The sequence below is a fragment of the Xiphophorus maculatus genome, chromosome 6 (genome assembly GCF_002775205.1).
Source record: "Xiphophorus maculatus strain JP 163 A chromosome 6, X_maculatus-5.0-male, whole genome shotgun sequence".
Classification (NCBI taxonomy): domain Eukaryota; kingdom Metazoa; phylum Chordata; class Actinopteri; order Cyprinodontiformes; family Poeciliidae; genus Xiphophorus; species Xiphophorus maculatus.
In genome coordinates, this window is record NC_036448.1 from 26,803,344 (window position 1) to 26,822,972 (window position 19,629).

At 38.7% G+C, this 19,629-nt stretch overlaps 1 protein-coding gene across 1 annotated transcript; it reads left to right on the forward strand.

The window, feature by feature from the left end:
• The first annotated feature begins 7,783 nt into the window (after positions 1-7,783).
• LOC102225860 lies at positions 7,784-10,674 on the forward strand. The gene has a single exon (XM_005796619.2). It carries the CDS (start codon positions 7,928-7,930, stop codon positions 10,160-10,162), a length of 2,235 nt encoding a protein of 744 aa, XP_005796676.2. The 5' UTR covers positions 7,784-7,927; the 3' UTR covers positions 10,163-10,674.
• The last annotated feature ends 8,955 nt before the right edge of the window (positions 10,675-19,629 follow it).

A 19,629-nucleotide genomic window follows, 5' to 3' on the forward strand; every position in this document is an offset into this window, starting at 1 on the left:
CTTCATATGTTCATAGCTGAAGGCACATAAAGGGTTAAGCTGATGCTTCTTCCTGCTGCCATTGAGTGACTCTGTTCCTTCATAATAAGTCCATAGTAGAAACTCAGAGGTCAAGTCAGGGTCAATGCTATGATGTGACACGACAAAATCAGTAAGATGTCAGATGAAAGATGCTAAAAAGAAAAAGAAAATGTGAAGGAAGACGAAGCAGATATTTAATGCAGGAAAACTTGCTAAATCCATGACAGTCAATATATTTGTAATTGCTGCAACCATTTAAAAAACAAAACCCTCTTTACCACTCACATTTAGTAGCAATACCTCTCAAATGTTGTATTCTGATTTGTTCCACGTTGTTTAAAGATTTATTTTACATGTTTACCCATTTCATTAAGATTTCTTTTTCTACTGGTCTCTTTAGATTCCACTGCATTTTATTCAGGTTTTGGTCTGGACTTTAACTGAATCATTGGAAAACCTTATTTTTTTCTTGTGAATATTTTCTCTCCTTGTAGAATGATGAACTTTACATAATCTGGAAACCTATTAACCCTTCTCAGATTGATGCAGAAAGAGCAAGACATGGAGAACAGCAGAGTAACTGAAGGAACTTGTACAGAACAATAAAAACCAGAACTTAAACACAGAGGTAAATGAATGACTCTGAATTCAGGTAAGTTAATCAGGAAACTGAGGCACTCCTGTGATGGGAGATTGCTGAGCAAGAGAACTGAGGGAAGGGGAGCAATGGACACAGTGGAAACCAAACTATAAAGAAGGAAACTGTAAACCAAGGAGATAAAAAATATACTGACCTAAGAGAACAAACTAAGACACACAGAAAACAGTACACAAGAAAATTAATTTCAAACATTAGATAAGCAAATCATCAATTCACCAGAAATGAAAATTAATAATTAAACACTCAAGGAACTCAACAGGAAGATTCTGTACGTTTGCTTAATATAAAAAGCCTAAATCCTTATTTTCTTCTGACTGTAAAAAGTTTGTAACACCTGAATTAACATGATGTTAGTTTTTATTTTAAACAAACGCGTTTAAGGATCAGATCATTTTCAGCTACAATTTGTTGAAAGGTTGCATCACTCGGCTCATTTCACAGCATAAGGAAAACACATACAGTAAACTACAAAAGGAGGTCCCATCAGAATGCCTTTAAACTTAATCTGTCAGGGGCAAAGTGAATGAACAGATCAGCACTTTGCTCCCCTGTCTTGACTTTCTGAATGTCGTGTCAGCAGAGCCTCACCAACTGTGTCAGGGATTACACGCTGCGAGCCTCTGCGCAGCACCACAAATTCTTCTCCGGCACTGTTGGACCTCCTTTATATTAGACTTTAAATACCTCCTTCCATCTCATTTGACCTCCCTGCCATGGCTCCCCATGAGAGACAGAGGTATTATTTTTGGCCTCTGGGCCCAATGCTTGACATACTAAATATATAACAGCGATGCAAGCTCGCTTTTTGCTGCTCCATTTCTTTTCTGTGCCATAGTTTACTGTTACAGTGCTTCTTCGTCAGCACACAGCCCTGCAGCACACCATGTGAGTTCTTGGAACTGGTTGTAAGAGAAGTATCTGCCTATATGTTCTCCAGCATATATATATATATATATTTGTTATGAATGCCCTGCTCTGTTGATGATGTAAATGTAATTTCTTATCAGAATACTTGTATGAAATGAATATTGATAGCAAAGTTTTGGACACATGCATAACGTCAGATACAAACACATTAAAGTTTATACAGTACAACATTGTCCAACCTTATCTCCAAAAAAATGCACAAACTAATACCTTTGCAAAGGCACAAGATAAACACATGAATCAATGTACAACAAAGTCAAAGGGCTGCAAATGCTTTTTGGCAACAGCCTTGATGCAAAAAGTAGAAAATTGAGCCATTTTCTTCTTTGAAAATGGTGTGATATTTGGTTGCAAATTACAGCACTTTTATCACTTGAGATAAGTGCCCATGTATGTCAAAACTAGTAAAAGTTGGTGCAGTGAAATATTTTTGCGTGCAGGTGGGTCTGTCAACTAGTTATTTCTCGGAATGTGTTTATAAAAAAAGAAGAAAAAAGAAAACCTGTGCCTTCGCATTATGCATGTCAGAAGTGTTTGTGGCATGTTGGGAGCACGCATTGATGATGAGTTTGGAAGATATTAAGAAGCGTGGGTAAAAGACGATGCAGCAAGCTGTAAATACTGTAAGATCAGCCCATTGAACAACAAGTAGAAGCAATATCTGCTGAGCCTAACAAGCAATTAAGTTCAATATTCATACTGGCCAATTGAAATCTAAAGTCTTTCAGACAATTAACACTTCAAATTAAAAAAAGGCTGGAAAATCAAATATTACGCATGTTGATTTTGAAAAGCATTAGAATATGAGCACTTTTCTCAAATCTTGTTGTGGTAAGATCATGTAAGTTTTTCTTAAATCCATGGAAACTAATAATTTTTAAGGTAAGTTAGCTCAGCTGGTCAGAGCGTGGTGCTAATAATGCTGAGGTCATGGGTTCAATCCCCATACTGGCCAGTTGAAATCTAAAGTCTTTCAGGCAATTAACACTTCAAACTAAAAAAGGTTGGAAAATAAAATCAACAGTTCAAAATAAAAAAATGCTTTAAAATAAAATCATCCATCCATCTTCTTCCGCTTATCCAGGGTCGGGTCGCGGGGGTAGCAGCTTCAGAGGGGAGGCCCAGACTTCCCTCTCCCCGGCCACTTCTTCCAGCTCTTCCGGGGGAATCCCAAGGCGTTCCCAGGCCATCCGAGAGACATAGTCCCTCCAGCGTGTCCTGGGTCTTCCCCGGGGCCTCCTCCCGGTGGGACGTGCCCGGAACACCTCACCAGGGAGCATTCACACTAATGAATGCCTACAGCATTCACACTAATAACATAATCGAGTTTACTAATGCCTCATCATGTTTTATCTAACTGTGAGCAATATTAACATTTAAATCTAATGGAAGACCTGTGAAGGGAGTTAAAGATTAGGGTGATGACACGGAGGCTTTACAATCTAAAAGAACCTGGAGCTTGTCAGCAAAGACACATTATGAGAAAACTGGTTGGAACATGTAAGAAACTGGTCATTAATCACAAGACTGACTGGATTATGAGCTTAATAAAGATTTTCCCAGTCATTATTTATAAAGATTACTGACAGATTCATATCTCATATTAATAACAAACTTTGCAATTAAAAAAATCAAAATGTCACTAAGGTAAGAATCATTTTGGGCTTAAGTATAGTTTTTGCATCAGAAAAAACTAAAAACTGCAGTAATTTTTATTTTCTTAGTCAAGCATTGTGTAATTTGAGGTTATTTCAGAAAGTTGTACAGCTCTGTTTCCAATGCATTTAAAGTAAGCACTCTGCCTTATCTGTAAATACGGAAGAATGTATTTTCATTCTACTTTCTTTCTGTCTTTGCTTGCATCCATGCTTGTCACTGTGAATTTGAGCTTCATGTATGGTTTGCACATGCTTGCATGTCACAGAATGTCTTCTCTGAACATGCGTGTGGGTGTATGAGAATGTGCTGTTAACAAGCAGAGCACGAGCTGACACAGAACATTATTCAAATCATCCTTTCTTTGCCTGACTGTTAAAAACTGACATTCAGCTGCAACATGAGCCACTGCTGTGAGAAGTGACACACAAACCCTGATTCAGAATCCTGCATGAAGGATTTGGTCCTCTGTTTTCTGACTCCGAGAAGCTTTTGTGGGATTTGACTTTGGACTCTTCCGCAGTTTTGCTTTTGTGTTTCCTTTTCAAATATTTTCTTTGGGGCATTGCCAGATTCAAGAGACAGACAATGAAAATATTTTTACTTGAAGCTTCCTGTTGAGAAATGGCCTTCCTCTGTGTAGTCTCTTGCCTCTTCTGGGAGTGCACTCAAGGGCTGTTTGTTGAGCATCTTTACCAACTCTGCAGCGCTCCGTCCCTCTGTTTTCACTCAATAGAGCCGCAAGGACAAATTGATCTGGACTGAAGAAAATGTTAAGCTGTATTTCATATCAGCTCCGAGGGGATTATTTGGTGACTGCGTGATGCCTCCTCGCTGAGGGGTCACTTATTAGATAAGCGTTGTTATGATGTGAAAAACTCAACAGCAGGGTATATATTTCTTTGCATTCTTTTCTCAGCTAAAATAAGTTCTATGCAGTTTCATCCATTCAGACATGATTTTGCCATCTGCTCCTTCGTGCCAACTCCTCCATGTCTGAGCCCATGCTTTACAAGTGATGCCAAAATGGATGGGCAGATGGATAGATGGATTGAGGCTTTGTCTGCAGTAATGCGGGTACAACTCAGGTCCATTGTGATGGGGGAAAAAAACTTCAGCCGAAAAACAAAGCTCTCAATTTACTGCCTATGTTCCATCCCACAGTTACATTATAGTTATGTGATATGGATCATGATTGAGATGGGCTTTCTCTGGATAGTGTCTGGGCTAAGCCTTAGAGATAATGGTTGGAGGGAGCGTACACTGTCCGTCAGTCACCCCCATTCCTCCACATCGAATGCAGTCAGCTGAGAAAGTTCAAGAAACTCCTTTATGGTTCGTAGATCCCTACTGGCTGTAGCTGCCGTAGGAAAGTATTGACCTGCATGGTGTGTTTCTTCATTTTCATAATGATGTTTTCTCAATCATGACCTGGAATCCACCAGAATGAGAGAGTGGATCCTTGGGTTGATGTTCTGAGGGACTTTTGCTTTAGTTTGCTGTTGGTGGATGATCGCTGGACAGATGAAGGTGAAGAATGTTGATGGATGATGATAAATGAAATCCTGCTGAACTTGGGCAGAAGACACTGAAACAGTCAAGATGTTTGGCAACAGCGTCCCCTGAGCAAAACATTAACTAATGAATGAGCAGAACGAATGATTCAACCATTCACGGTGTTGTTTTTTTTTTTTTTGCATTATATAATTTTCCAAGTCATGCACAGACAACATGCTTTTCTTTGAGGCTGATTCATAAACAATGTTACAAGACCACACATGACCAGCGGACTTCTGTTCAATACCCGTGAAGAATGTTATCTGTTCTTATCTGTTCATAACTGCTATGCAAAGCTGAGGCACTCGGTCAAGGTTGAAGGAACTCCCCCTCGTTCTGCACACAAAGGGGAACAAGCCAAAACAAAAGATCCTGGTTATAAACAGCCTCGATGGGGTTGAGTAAGAAACGGTTTTCTGTTTGCACGTATCCTTTTGAATGAAAAGAACCAGGGAAGAGGAAAGAAACCATGGATTTTCATCTTTGCTCAAGCATGAGCATAAATGATTGATTTCTATTAGAAATATGGAGAAAACTTAAAATGAACATGGCGTTTTTAACTTGATAAAAGGAACATTAGGTATCAGTGCCTTTATTCAGTTTTTTATTGGTGATACTTGTGGAAACATTTCTAAGGGTTATAAAATATTTTCCTTTCTCCACTTTTTGCTACTTGGCTGTTCAGCCAATGTGTCGTAGTGTGCTGTAGAGATTTCTGACAAGACTCCTCTTCTCCAGACCAACCACAGAGCTGAATGAGATGCTGCTGCCTTCACTTGTCACTCAGTCTCCCAGGTCTTCTCAAGTTCCTGCAGGTTTTGAGTTGTAGTTCATACCTGTTTATTATGCAACACACAGAAATAAAAACAAAATTTAAAAAAGAATAATGTCATCAGCTTAGAAAAACAAATATAAAATGTTGCAGTAACGTGCAGCAGATGTGTTGAACTTTCTTTTCAGTGTGGAGCTAAGAGGAATAACAGAAGCAAACACAATATCAGACTTTACAAAATGACACAAAGTGCTTGGACTGTAGCATGACTGTCTCATGTTAGAAATGATGCACAATTAAAATATGTATAATCTTTTTTATTTTCAGGTTAGTTCGTAGTTTGCCAACCTTTCCAAAAACAAAACCATTGTTATTTGTCAAACTGTTTTGGCTAAAATTAGATTTTAAGTTGCTATCTATTTCTCTGTCACATCACAGTGGCAAACTTTGTGTAAATGTTCTGTTTAGAAATTCGTACCCAAGGGTAAGTGTCTAAACTGTTGGTGTCCAGGATCTGTGGGGTCTGCAGAGATGTTAGCTGCCCTTTTCTGACCCTAGACCAGTACAAGTCCTGGATGTAGGGAGTGTCAGCCATGATGATCCTCCCTGCACACCTGTTCTTCACAGTCTGGCCTTGTCCCGGTTTGTGGTCGAACTAAATCGTGACACATAGGAGCACAGCAAATCTGTGGGAGACATTTATCTGAATGGCTTAACATTTTACAAGAATGTATTAAAGAAAATGTATAAATTTTATGTAATTGTCTGACTTCTGTTGCTGCTAATCAACCTATGGTTTTGAAATGATAAACGTAACTAATTTCTGAAATTTCTCACCAACCGGTCTCATCATCTGAACCATAAACATCTCATCACTCCAATTGCATCATATTCATCATGTGTGTGTTGACAGGCCAGACTGAACCCAATTTGGTTTATAATAAAAGGTCAATACAGGATCAGCGTCTGCCTGACATCTTATCAAACATGTTTGGCTCGGGGGGTGTGGTTAGCAAGCAATGGCATAAAACATGTTCCGTTTTATATTAAAAGCTAATATGCGGGCGTGCCATGGTGGCGTAGGGGTTAGCGCGACCCATATTTGGAGGCCTTAAGTCCTTGACGCAGCCGTCACAGGTTCGACTCCCGGACCCGACGACATTTGCCGAAAGTCTTCCCCCCTCTCCTTCCCCGTTTCCTGTCAGCCTACTGTTATATAAGGGACACTAGAGCCCACAAAAGACCCCCTGGAGGGGTAAAAAGCTAATATGCACCAGGATATTAGCTTTAATTGCAATATTAATCTTTTTCTGATCATTTTTAATTTTGTGAAACAAATATGTAAACCAACAGTGACAAAACCCAAGACAATAAAAGTTGTGGTGACCTGGGATTTCCAAATTTTAGATTATACTATATGGCTGCACACTTAAACATTTTTTTTATTCTGGTGTAGATGCACCCAGAGAGATGACTTGCAGAGGCAGCCCTCATGGTTAGCAGTAGAAAACCTATCGTATAAGAAGAATTACTTTATTCATCCCAGCTGGGAAATTATTTCGCAGTTACAGCAAAAAATTTTTATACACAGATTAACACACACACGACGGGAGCTGCGTCTGCAGGCAGCCAGCGCCATTTTTGAAGGAGGACATGCGGCAAAGGTCATCGGGACCGGGAGTCGAACCCGCGACGTCCGCAGGTCTAGGGCCTCCAAATGTGGGGCGTGCTAACCCCCTGCACCACCACAGCACGCCCCTTACGAGTGGAAATAAAAGCATGCATTAGAGTCTCACTATTAGCGAGAGAGAGAATAAGGCGAACTCTGGCTATATTTTTAAGATGCTAAAATTCTGTTTTAACTATTTGTTTAATGTGCAAAATAAAAGAAAGCTCAGAGTCAAGAAGAATTCCCAGGCCTCTGACTTGTTTTGAAGGTTTAAAAGATGCAGTTTGCAATTTTTGAGTTATAATTTTCTTCTGATCCTCTGGTCCAATGACTAAAATTTCTGTTGGATGTTTACACTGTCTTAGGTGCTCTCCAGATCAGGGAACTTTCAGTTTGCTCAACAGGCATAACCTGTTTATCACTGAAACCATGACTCATCAGCTAAACAACCAATCACTGTTCAGCAACACTTCGCTCAGGTGGACTTGACTTCATTCAGGTGTCAAACTATGAGGAAACAAAACATCCTCGCCTTTCCTCAGAACTGATCTGTCTTAGTAACACTCTGAGAGCGACTAAATCCTGGAGACACGGTGAAGATGACCAGCTTATGGGAGATGATAAAAGTCTCTCAGTTTGTTCTGGTTGAGCTCAGAGGAAGAAGATGATGATAATGGTGCTTGGAATCCTCCTGCACATGTCCCTGCAGGTCTCAGCTGTGGAGACGTATGAAGGACAGTCCATTCTGCTGTTCTGTGAGTTTGAAATTTTTGAACTGGACCGACCCATAGTGAAGTGGAGTCGCTCTGACCTCAGTCCTCCAATTGTCCACCAGCTTCAGGAGGCAGGAGATGAATTGATGGATCAGAACCAGCTTTACACAGGCAGAACCTCCATGAAGGCTGATGCTCTGGAGACCGGAGACCTTAGCCTGAAACTGACCAACTTGCAGACGTCTGACACTGGAACCTACAGCTGCACCGTCAGGAATGTCATGGGAGAACGGAGAGTTAGAGATGAAGAGCTGCTGGTTAAAGAACTGTTTCCATCCTGGGCCAAAGCTCTCTTGGTTCTCTTTGTGCTGGTTCTGACTGTTGCTGCAGGTATTATATTATATTATTTTCGTCATCGTTTGAGACCAGAACTAAAGGTGGAGATGGAGAAGAAGATGATGGTGGAGGTGCTTTCAGGGGAGGAGTGTGTCCTGCTTCCCTGCAAAATGGTGGGCCACCTGCCTAAAGACGTAAAGGTGAAATGGGTGGATGCAGGCAACAGGGTGGTCCATGTGTATCAGAATGGTTCTGATCAGCCTCAAGAACAAGATCAGCTCTACAGAAACAAAACCAAAGTGAAGAGAGATCTGCAGAAGACTGGAGACTTCAGTCTGACTCTGAGGCATCCTACATATGAAGACAATAACGTCTACACCTGCAGCGTCCACAGCTGGTTAAGAAACATCCAAATTATGAAACAAGTTCAGCTGGAGGTCAAAGTCCAACAGGTGGAGGTGGATTCAGGGGCGGAGTCTGTCCTGCTGCCGTGGAGAACCAAAGTGCATCTGGAAGGAAATGGTAAAGTGGAGTGGAGGGACAAAGAGAATGATGTGGTCCATGTGTATCAGAATGGTTCTGATCAGCCTGGAGAACAGGACCTGTACTACAGAAACAGAACCAAGATGAATGAAGACCCACTGAACACTGGAGATCTCAGTCTGACTCTGAAATATCCTGAAGTCAGTGACGGCTATACTTGCAGGGTCTACAGCAGTGATGGAGAAATCCTGTTGGAGAAACACATTCAGCTAGAGGTCAAAGATCATGAGGTGGAGGTGGAGGATGGGGTGGAGTCTGTCCTGCTGCCATTCAAAGAAACACTTGAGCTGCTGGCAGGAGATAGAGTGGAGTGGAAGCGCTATGAACCTGAACCACCAATAAAGGTCCATGTGTATCAGATCGGTTCTGATCATCCTGGAAAATGGAGCCGGCTCTACAGAAACAGAACCAAGATGGATGTAGACCTGCTGAAGACTGGAGACCTCAGTCTGACTCTGAGATGTCCTACAAAGAGAGACAATGGAGATTATCAATGTGTACTCCTGAGAGAGGAAGAACTACTGAGAGTAAAATATTTCTCTCTGAAGGTCAAAGTCCAACAGGTGAAGGTGGAATCAGGGATTGAGTCTGTCCTGCTGCCCTGTAGGACCAAAGTTCATCTGCCTGAAGATGCTACAGTGGAGTGGAAGGACAGACAAGATAGCATAGTCCACGTGTATGAGAATGGTGTTGATCAGCCTACAGAACAGAACCTGGCCTACAGAAGCAGAACCAAGATGAATGAAGACCCGGTGAAGACTGGGGATCTCAGTCTGACTCTGAGATGTCCTGAATTCAGTGACGACTATACTTGCAGGGTCTACAGCAGCGATGGAGAAATCCTGATGGAGAAACAAGTTCAACTACACGTCAAAGATCATGAGGTGGAGGTGGAGGTGGAGGACGGGGTGGAGTCTGTCCTGCTGCCATTCAAAGAAACACTTGAGCTGCTGGCAGGAGATAGAGTGGAGTGGAAGCGCTATGAACCTGAACCTGTGAGAAGTGTCCATGTGTATCAGAATGGTTCTGTTCAGACTAGAGACCAGGACCAGTTCTACAGAACCAGAACCAAGATGGATGCAGACCTGCTGAAGATTGGAGACCTCAGTCTGATTCTGACATGGCCCACAAAGAGAGACAGTGGAAAGTATGAATGTAAAGTCTTGAGAGAGCAAAAGGTCCTGCGGAAAAAATGGTTCCATCTGAAGGTCAAAGCAGGGACAGTCCAGATCCAGGTCCAACCAGAGGACATCAGGACCCGCAGCTCAGTTGAATCGACTCCTCTGATGGTCAATCAATCAGTCTGATCAGTTAAATGATACATCACTTATTACTGATCCAGAGAGAAACCAGATCTGGTCACAGTTTGCAGAGTGAGTTTTCATCTAAATCAGGATGTTTTCAATTGAGCTGAGGCTCTTATTAAAATATATTAATATTAATACTAGCGTTCTGCCAAGAAAATATATTGTTCTCACCATTGTGGATTAAATGAATACTTTCTCTGTTGTTAAGGTGTCTAATATACCCAAATTTAAAGTTTTTTTAAACGTGTTTTGCATCATATTTTTGAAAAGTTAAAATTTACTGTTACCTTTAGAAGCATGGCAAGTTAATTTTAATGTTAGTGTTTCCGTATTTAGACCAGATGTATTATTAATTTTTAAAAATCTGGCAGCATTCTAGTTTTATCTACTTTGTTTTTAATGTGATTTTTTATGTTTTCTGTTATATGTTGAATTTTGTTTCAACATATAACATATAAATATTTGGTGCTTGCGGATATGTAAAAGAGTTAAAAGATCAAAAAAGAAAAATGTTTGGCTCAAGGTTTTCTTGATTTATTTCTCGTCCTGTTTGGTTGTTCGAATATCTTTATCTGTGGCCACATTTCTGCCTGGAGGAAAAATCTCAACATTAACTCGGGGCTCTCAGGAACTCTCCACCTGGCTCCACCCTTGGATTTCTTCTTCCACTGTGTTGCTGTTCAACTCATGTCTCACATTCTCTGAGTGCAGCTGTTTACACCCAATGTTTCCCTTCGTCTTTATTCCAGTTCTCCTTCCTCCATTCACACAGCTCTCTCAGTTGAGTCATTTTTTCTAAATGGCTCAATTACTGCCTAAGTTAAAACAAAACAAAAAAAAAACAGAAAAGCAAAAATCTTCCTGATTTTTGCTTTTCTGTTTTCAGAATTGATTTATATGACACCATATTTTCTCAATGCATTCTTCATTCTAAAAGCATTTAATGTGTATTCCTGCTTCTTGCTCTCTTTCGGTTTATATCATTTCCCTTCCATAAAAATGCAACCTGATGGATCTATGCTAAAAAACATTCACATTCATTTATTTAGATGCTTGTTCCAAATATTAGTAACATATTCACAGAATTTTTGTCTCATGATTTTTTAGATTTTCAACACATATTTGGACCGTATGCTATTATGATGGTGAGTTAACGGCTTCTTCTCATGCATACAGTAATTTTAGTGTTCACCAGAAACTTGATTTTTCTGATCAAATATTAATTTGAGTCAAGCATATAATTGTATATCAATATTTATGCTGACATGAAGTATCTCATTAACGTATGAAAATATAAATCATGTTCAGGTACAGACTTTTGATGGACTGCCACTGGGAATTTTAGATGTGACAGTTTTACACCGCTGAAGATAACACATTGTTTACAGTTTGAAAAGTATGAAGTCAACACTTTTTCTAAGAAATTAAAATGAGACATTATGTTAATAACACACAAGAAACTGTTGTGACCTTTCTGAGGTCTATAAACACTGTTGCCACATATCCATGTAATGGTTTTGCTCTGGCTGTGTTGTTGTGGTCCACTGTTTGGCCTTCGGCTCTGTGGTGCTACCTGCTGCGTGGCGTGGCTGTTCCTGCTGGTTCTCTGCACACCTGTGAGCGTTTAGGCTCATTACTTGCCTGATTAAAATAAAGAGGCTCACACTCGTTCTCCACCTGATGGCTGGCTGTAATGTAGAACTGTTTCATGTCTCACTTCCTTTCCAGTTACTTATCTTTCTGTCTTCTTCTTCTCAGGGCTTCTGAGATTCTCTCTATCCAGCTATCAGTTATAAGCTACATGCAAACAAACATCTTAACCCTTCTCCAGCCAAGGTTACTAGGCTGAACCCTTTACGCATTAACAAAATGCAAATCCACCAAACCATGCTGTTTGATTGAATCCACAAAAAATACAACATATATTATTGTCTTTAAATACGTCAAACAATATCAATGTCTCTGCATTTGGGTCAGAAATGTAGCAAATATGTGACTTAAACTATTTTGTAGATAAAAATCATTGAAAACTCTGTGGAATGAAAACCACAAAATTCAAACAGCATTGTGTTAAAATTATATAAATATAAGAATCTTTTCTCCTACCCACCCATCTGTTGGAGGAACAATGGGTTTGTTGTTGCTGTGAGAAGATGAGGGAGCCTAAGGAGCTGCATGAAGGAGCAAAGAGAAAGCAGCATGGAGAGGTGAGGTTATGGAATCAGAACCTTTAAAAAGTATTCAACCCCTTGAGAGTTTCACCCTTTCATTGGTTTTACAAATCAATCAAAATCAGACGAATTTGGTTTTCTTGAGCAAGGAAATTTAGCACAAAAAATGTATTGTGGCTGTAAAAACTGATTTCTACAATATAATGACCATTAAATGAAAAAAAAAAGTTTTTGTTGGATAGCCAAATTGTGTTGATCATAATTGATTTGTAAAAGTAATAAAATAGGTGAATACTTATAGGCACTAAATATTTGTTAGACTTAACAGTACAAGAAAATTGCTTAAAATTTGAGATTATTTATGACTGAAAATGATTTTTAAAAACTTGGGGAAAGGAAGATTATCATAATTTATGCATGAAAAAGTTACATTTACAGATGAGGTAGTTTGTAATCGACAGATGATTGGCACTAAAGCAATCTAACACATGAATGTCGAGACAGACTATTGCATATTAGGAATTACTGTCTCTCTTTTTATGCTGCCACACCTGATAAATCTCTTACTGCTCACCGCTGAATGTCCTCAGTCCTTTGGAGAGTGTTGCACTGATGACCTCTCTGGCTTATGGCTTGGAAGTAGCCTCCCCAGGCTGCTGCTGCTTGCTACCAAAGAATGGAACAAGTGTGTGATGTGCAATCCGCAGTCAGCAATAAACTGGAGCCAATTATTATCTTTGTTTCTCTGCCCCAGGGGCCCCAGTGGGCTCCTCTGGCCCCAGATCTGAAATGGGTGAGCGGTGAGAGCGTGCATGTGGTGATGTGCGTGTCTTGGCCAATGAGGGGTTGTTGGTAGCGCACAGTGCAGCAAACATAATGCTGCTCTGGAAAAAAAAAAAAAAAAGAAATAAAGTCAGTCGCTCAACATTGCAGTTACCATAAAAATATCATGAAACGAGGAACTTGCTTCTTTCTTTAAGAGCAGTTTTGCTATCAGACATTAAAGAGGCCAAAGCAACGAGAGCACAGTTGCTATAGAAATGAGCAATAAAGGAGTCTGGGAAAATGAGTATTGTGGGGAGGGGTACAAGCAAGGTTGCTCTCAGGGTCGTGTTTGCCCTAACCCCCATGGCCTTGTTACAATATATATGACCCATTTATGTCTCCATCCACTGTAGCGGCTGACCTTGCTGTTTACGAGGCTGCCGCCACAAAGAAGGCCATCATACAATTGGCTTGATTCATGTGACACGTCTGCTAAACAACAGGCTTGTTACCCTCAACACATCCACCTGGCTAGCTTGTACCAGCTGCTGTAAACGTGCTCAGTGAGATATATTAGCTCTGGGCTGGAAGCATTATTTTGACAGGTAGATTTAGTTACCTGTTCAGATCAATACAAGCTGCTACTGCAGCTAACCAACGTAGGGCTTAGTATGATGTGTTGGTGACATTTTCCAAAGTGACATAACAGATTTTGTGGATATGAAGTGGCATTATGAAAGTTTCTAATATTTAAGACACATTAAATGGGTAAATAAATGCAATACATAGGCAGCAAGAGATAATTCATCTTTTTTTATTGGATATTCTTCTTAAAATAGACTAGATCTACTTTTGGGTTGTGACAAAATTATTCCCTGCAACCAAGTAAGGAAGAGATCAAAGATCAGGAAGAATAAATACAGAAAGCCCAGAGTTGAGTTTTGTTATGGCTCATCATCTGAGTTCAGTGCCTGCTTCCTCAGCTCCTGCTGAGGCAACAAGGAAACCGTTTACCTGAACCCAGACCAAAGACAGACGCTCTAAACTTGACTGACACTTGTGAAAAAGTGAGATTGAAAAAGCACCAAGTATGGATTTCAAACAGTGCATTGACACAGAGTAATAATGGAGAAATATCTTATATAGGACTATTTCATACTGACTTCCCTGATAGATAGATAGATAGATAGATAGATAGATAGATAGATAGATAGATAGATAGATAGATAGATAGATAGATAGATAGATAGATAGATAGATAGATACTTTAAAATCAACATGTTCTTTCTTATTAGAGAGTGGTTATGCTTTTTATATTCTGCATCAGGTGACATTAGATTATACTCCTCTGTTTATTTTTCTAAAATTCCACAATACAATATTATTATTTCTCAAATTTTAAAAGGATTATTTACTACTATTTATTTATTACTATTTACTAGTACGGGAGTTGTTCCTAATATAGAAACCCCTCATATTCATAACAGAGTGCAGCGGTACCCTGCAGCACCACTAATAATAATTACAGACTTCAAGAAGAAAAGATTTATAATGAGATTGTTTAATTAGACTGCATTAGTTCTGGGGTGCTACATAATAAACTGGCAACTGAACAGAAATTCAACCCCTTGAAGTTATGTTTTTAATCTAGGATTTTTATATTTGTCACATTTATCAAACATTGCAAAATCAGTTCAGACATACAAGCGCAGCTTTCACCAAACTGCTGCCAGATCCTGTTAGCTCTCTTTATTGAGATGAAAGAAATTTAAGAGAGAAATTAAGATGAAAGCAGTTTGTTTGTATGTTGTAATGTTTGAATCCCAAAAAATTTAATGATGTCATAAAAACCTGGTCATGAAGCTCTTCCCTGCCTTTCAACGGTTTTCAAAGGTAATCATTTCTTTCTACTACGGACTGAACTTGCAGTTTTCATGACTACTCTGTTATGAAATCGTCTGTCACAATGCAGACGATGCCTCAATGCCTCTCATCCAGAATATGAGACACAAATAAGGCTTTTTACATGTTTGTAATATCAGAAAATAACTAGATAAAAATACCACCTAAAGCATTCCACACCAAAACAATGTCATCAGAATAGTCACCGATGTTGTTGCACATGGTTCAATGTCCTTATTTTTCTTTGTTAATGAAAACAACATTTCAGCTTCTTGTGATCTGTGATAAAACACATGATGCATTGTTGATAATGTAAAGGTGAAAGTGGCACATATACTCTTGTTTGGTTTTTCTGAAGTCTAATAAACACCAATAAATATGCAATAACTGTGTAAGAATCCTGCCTAATTTACGGGTTCGGATTCAAGGACTTTTCTGTGGAATGTACCTCCAAATTATTTGTAGAAAAATCACCTCGGATTTTTTAAAAGAAAATGCAGATTAGAAGTATCTAGTCGCAATGCTACTTGACATAGTTTATGCTGCCATTCACAAATTCAATCCAAGAACGCCCAGAAGAGAGAACATGAGAAAGGCTGCAGATGTTAGCTTCTGCCGTAGCGCTAAGATATAGATTCCACAGGACGTATCAATGCATATTAATGTATAGCTGGTCTTTGTACTATGAAAATACGCGATTATGAGCATTTTTTAGAGGGGGTCTCAAATATTCAAAGATTTCAGTTATTCACAGGCAGCTGTGCTTCATAAGCCCTGCAAAAATGGAGGAGCCACTGTAAAAAATAGCCTAGTAAAATGGTTACAGACAGACAGATAGATTTCATCTTCAGCAAGTATTTTTCCCCCTCAGAATCGAATCCTACTGTTTTAATGAAGAAAATGCAACCATACATCAAAGATTCATACTTGTAAGATTTTTCAGTTGATTCAACATAATTAACTCCCAGTTTACGCCCTCCTAACCTTGATCCCCCACTCCATCTTCCCAACATCTCCCCCTGAGGTCGCAGCACAGCATGGGTCCCAGCTGCGTGGAAGCAAGCTTGAGTGCATCCTGCTGTTGCCATCACAACCCTTATGAGCCACAGGCATTTCTATAAGGGTGTATGTTGTGTTTACACTGAGAAAGAGCAACACAGTGACTAAAAGCCACTGAACAAATAGCAAGAGAGATGACATCTCATTTGGAAATTCAAACATTCAGAGCTGAGATGTTGGAGCTCTGGTGTCATTTGTATGAATAATTCCTTTTATTTGATTATGCACTTTCAAAAGCTGGGCCTTTTGATCAATGCAGTGCCAAGCTGTTTGCAGGTGCTGCTGTGTTCGAGTCCTGATAGATTTTAGGTGATGTTTTATTTGAAGAGTTTTGTCCTAAAGTAGTTTAAATAACTGGGGAAACAAACATAAAAAGTTACTCATCAGTTTTTGTTTTGTCTAAATCAGGAAAAATATGTTTTATAAAACTGTACAGCTGTCAACTGACGTTGCACTTCAAACTCTTTTGTAAATTAATTTAGAGTTTTAATTATTTATTTCTCTGTAGTTTTCATTTGAAGAGTTGGGTGTAAATATTGAACAGGGAAAAATTGGCTGTGAAAACTGAGCAGATTTAAAAGATGCAAGACTTGACCGTATGTCACAGAATGTCATATCTGTAAAGGTACCAACAATCATTTCTGGGATAAGTGAGAAGATCTTATAGTGAGTGGTGACCAACTAACACCTGAATTTCAAAACAGCAACTGAAAGCTGGTGAGAAACAAGAACTTTGACCAAAGTTCACTAACCCCCTTAAGGAGATTGCACCAAATCTTTTATGACATCCTGGGTTTCCGACGTTTCCCCTTTTTAGATTGTTGATCTTCCTCAACTATCTAAAAAATGTTAAGGGAGCTAACTTTGAAATGGGGCATGTTAGGAGTAGTGCTCTGGTACAAGCACTTATCCAAGCACACATTGTCAGTAGATGTGGTTAACTCAAGCAAATAATACGAAAGGCCAAGGTTCAAGAAAAATACAGAAAAATAAATTGCAATTGGTCATGAAAAAATTTCATTTTGTTTAAGTTTGCCAATGTGGCTGAGATCCTCACAGAAAAAATGCAGAAGATAGACGGGATTGTTGTAGGAAATATGCATATCAACAGCTTATGCGTTGTCCATGCTTACCTCACCCATAATGTCAAAATGATTTCTTTTGTCTGAAACTTGATGAAGCCTCAAATGTCATGGCTCAGCTACCCAGCATGCACCAAGGAGCTCAGACCCAACGTCTGCAACAGACTCCATTACCTGACCATGTTCTGTGCTTTTGACCCTTTGAATTACTACTGGTTTACCCTCTACTGACACCAGTTTGTCTTGGGAGACTTACTAGGTAATGAAGATCCAAAAACCTGTATGAATGATCAAAACTCTCCAGTATCTGCAGCTGTGGGGAAGGTAGACTTTATTGGTTTACTTTTATTATTTCTTATATTCAACCTTGTTTGGGCTTGCAAAATATTTTATAAGGCGAATATAACATATTCAGCTTGTTATTTTAGCTTGTCAGATGGGATTATTAAACATTAACCTTATTGTAAATGAACATTTTGACATGTTAATTGGATCATAATTTAAAATAAAAATTAATAATGGAAACTTTGTCAATAAAAAAAAATGTTTCAATAGCTCTTTGTGTAAGCAAAAATTTGTACATCTTCTGAAACACTTTGATTATGAGTTTTTACTGTTTCTGTTTAAAATGATATTCCTTTATAATTTGTGCAGTCTTGTAAATAGGAGGGTATTTGTGGGAGTTCATGCTCTTCTTCAACAATCTAAAAAAATGTTGAAGATCCCAGATATTGACTTCACTTTGTGTAAAATAATTCAGGTCCTTCTTATACTTCTACTCTGTTTATGAACACATATACAGTCACTGAATTATGACTGTTCTTAAGTTTACTTTTAGTGTCTGTATTTGCATATAAAACGTTTTGAGTTGACTAATTTGTTTTTACAATAACTTAGTTTCTGCATTAAATAAAATTTGAACAGTTTTGCCAACATGAGTGCAATCAAAACAACTTAAAATGAAATTTTTATTCTACAGTCTTGAGACACTTTCGCCTCTGTTGCTGTCTGTCTTGCTGTATTTTTATCAACAAATTGAGACAAGAAGGGAAACAAGCCTCAATTATCAGATAATGAGCATGTTGATGATAAGTTACTTAGCAATCAGGGCATCCTAATAAGTATTTATTGGTAGCTAATAGGCTGTGGGCTCACCAATATGCAACCATTAGCAGGTAATTCATAATTAATTAGCTTCACACACTCGTCCAATTAGAAAAATACGAGACCATTAAGGAATAACAGATCGGTCGTTAGTGTCAAATATGCAAATACATGTTTACTCATTAGGGAGAAAAATCTATCTGAGTTAAAATTAGAAGATTTGGCTGGGAGTTTTATCCAACTTAGCAGAATTAATAAAGGAGATGATTGCTATCAAACTAAAGAAAAACTCAAATAAGAAGAGGAAACATTTTAATGAAATAATTTGTTTTAAACATTAAAAATCTGTCCTACATTAATATTTAAACAGTTTTGAATTCAGGTCAGAGTTGTTGTTTCTTTCTTTCTTTAATCTGAGGACATTTAGGTTTGCAGGAAAGCTTTTCCTGTAGCAGAAAGGTCCTGCACAGTTTGACACTAAGGTTTAAGCAAAACCTACTTATGGTTTCTCCTTCATTAAACATAAAATAAGACTAAGATACTCTGACTGGGACACAGATGAAAAGAGAAAGCAGGAACTGCTTCAATGAGAATGTGACAGAAAAAGCCTGTTTGTGAACTATATTTTACATAACTGCACAGTATCATTTTACTTATGTCGTAAATTTGTTCTTACTGTACTGTATCTTACTTTCAGTATTTTTGTCTTTGTGTTAATATGGATGTTCACATTTACCTTCAGTTCCCACTGAGACAACTGAATTTCCTCCTCTCTATTCTAATCTGATCGGTGCATCACTGAGGAAGAATGTGGAAAGTCTTTGCAGGTCCTGATAGTAAGTTACAGGGAAAATAATTAATACAGACATCTTGGTGGCAAATCAATACAGTACTATCCTCAACTATCCTTTACTCTTTATTATGCAAAAATCAAACGTTTGTTCCAATCATCGTCAAGCTTCTCGTCCAGAAGGGAGGAAGACTGGTAGAGTTTCTGCTCAGAAAACCTTCATGCTCCCAACCTGCTGATGGATTGATTATTCATACTTAAATTAGCTTTCTTCACAATTACTGCTCTTGGAAAACACACTATTTTCTGGATTTTGTCACTTCAGATTTCAGAAGTGTCCTTACTGAAGGACACTGCAGGTGAACTGTGATTGAATTTGAGATTGCTGATTAATTAGTGTTTCAACTTGAATTCAAAACATTTTTCATGTTTCTTTATCAGCTCCTTTTACTGTAGAATGTGCATTCGTTAAAACACTTTGTCACTTTCGATTAATATATGTTGTGTTCACATGAAACAGCTTGTTTTCTTATCTTGCATGATTTGTAGGAGACATTTTTCATCCAGTGTTTCAAATGTTGAAATAAATGTTTG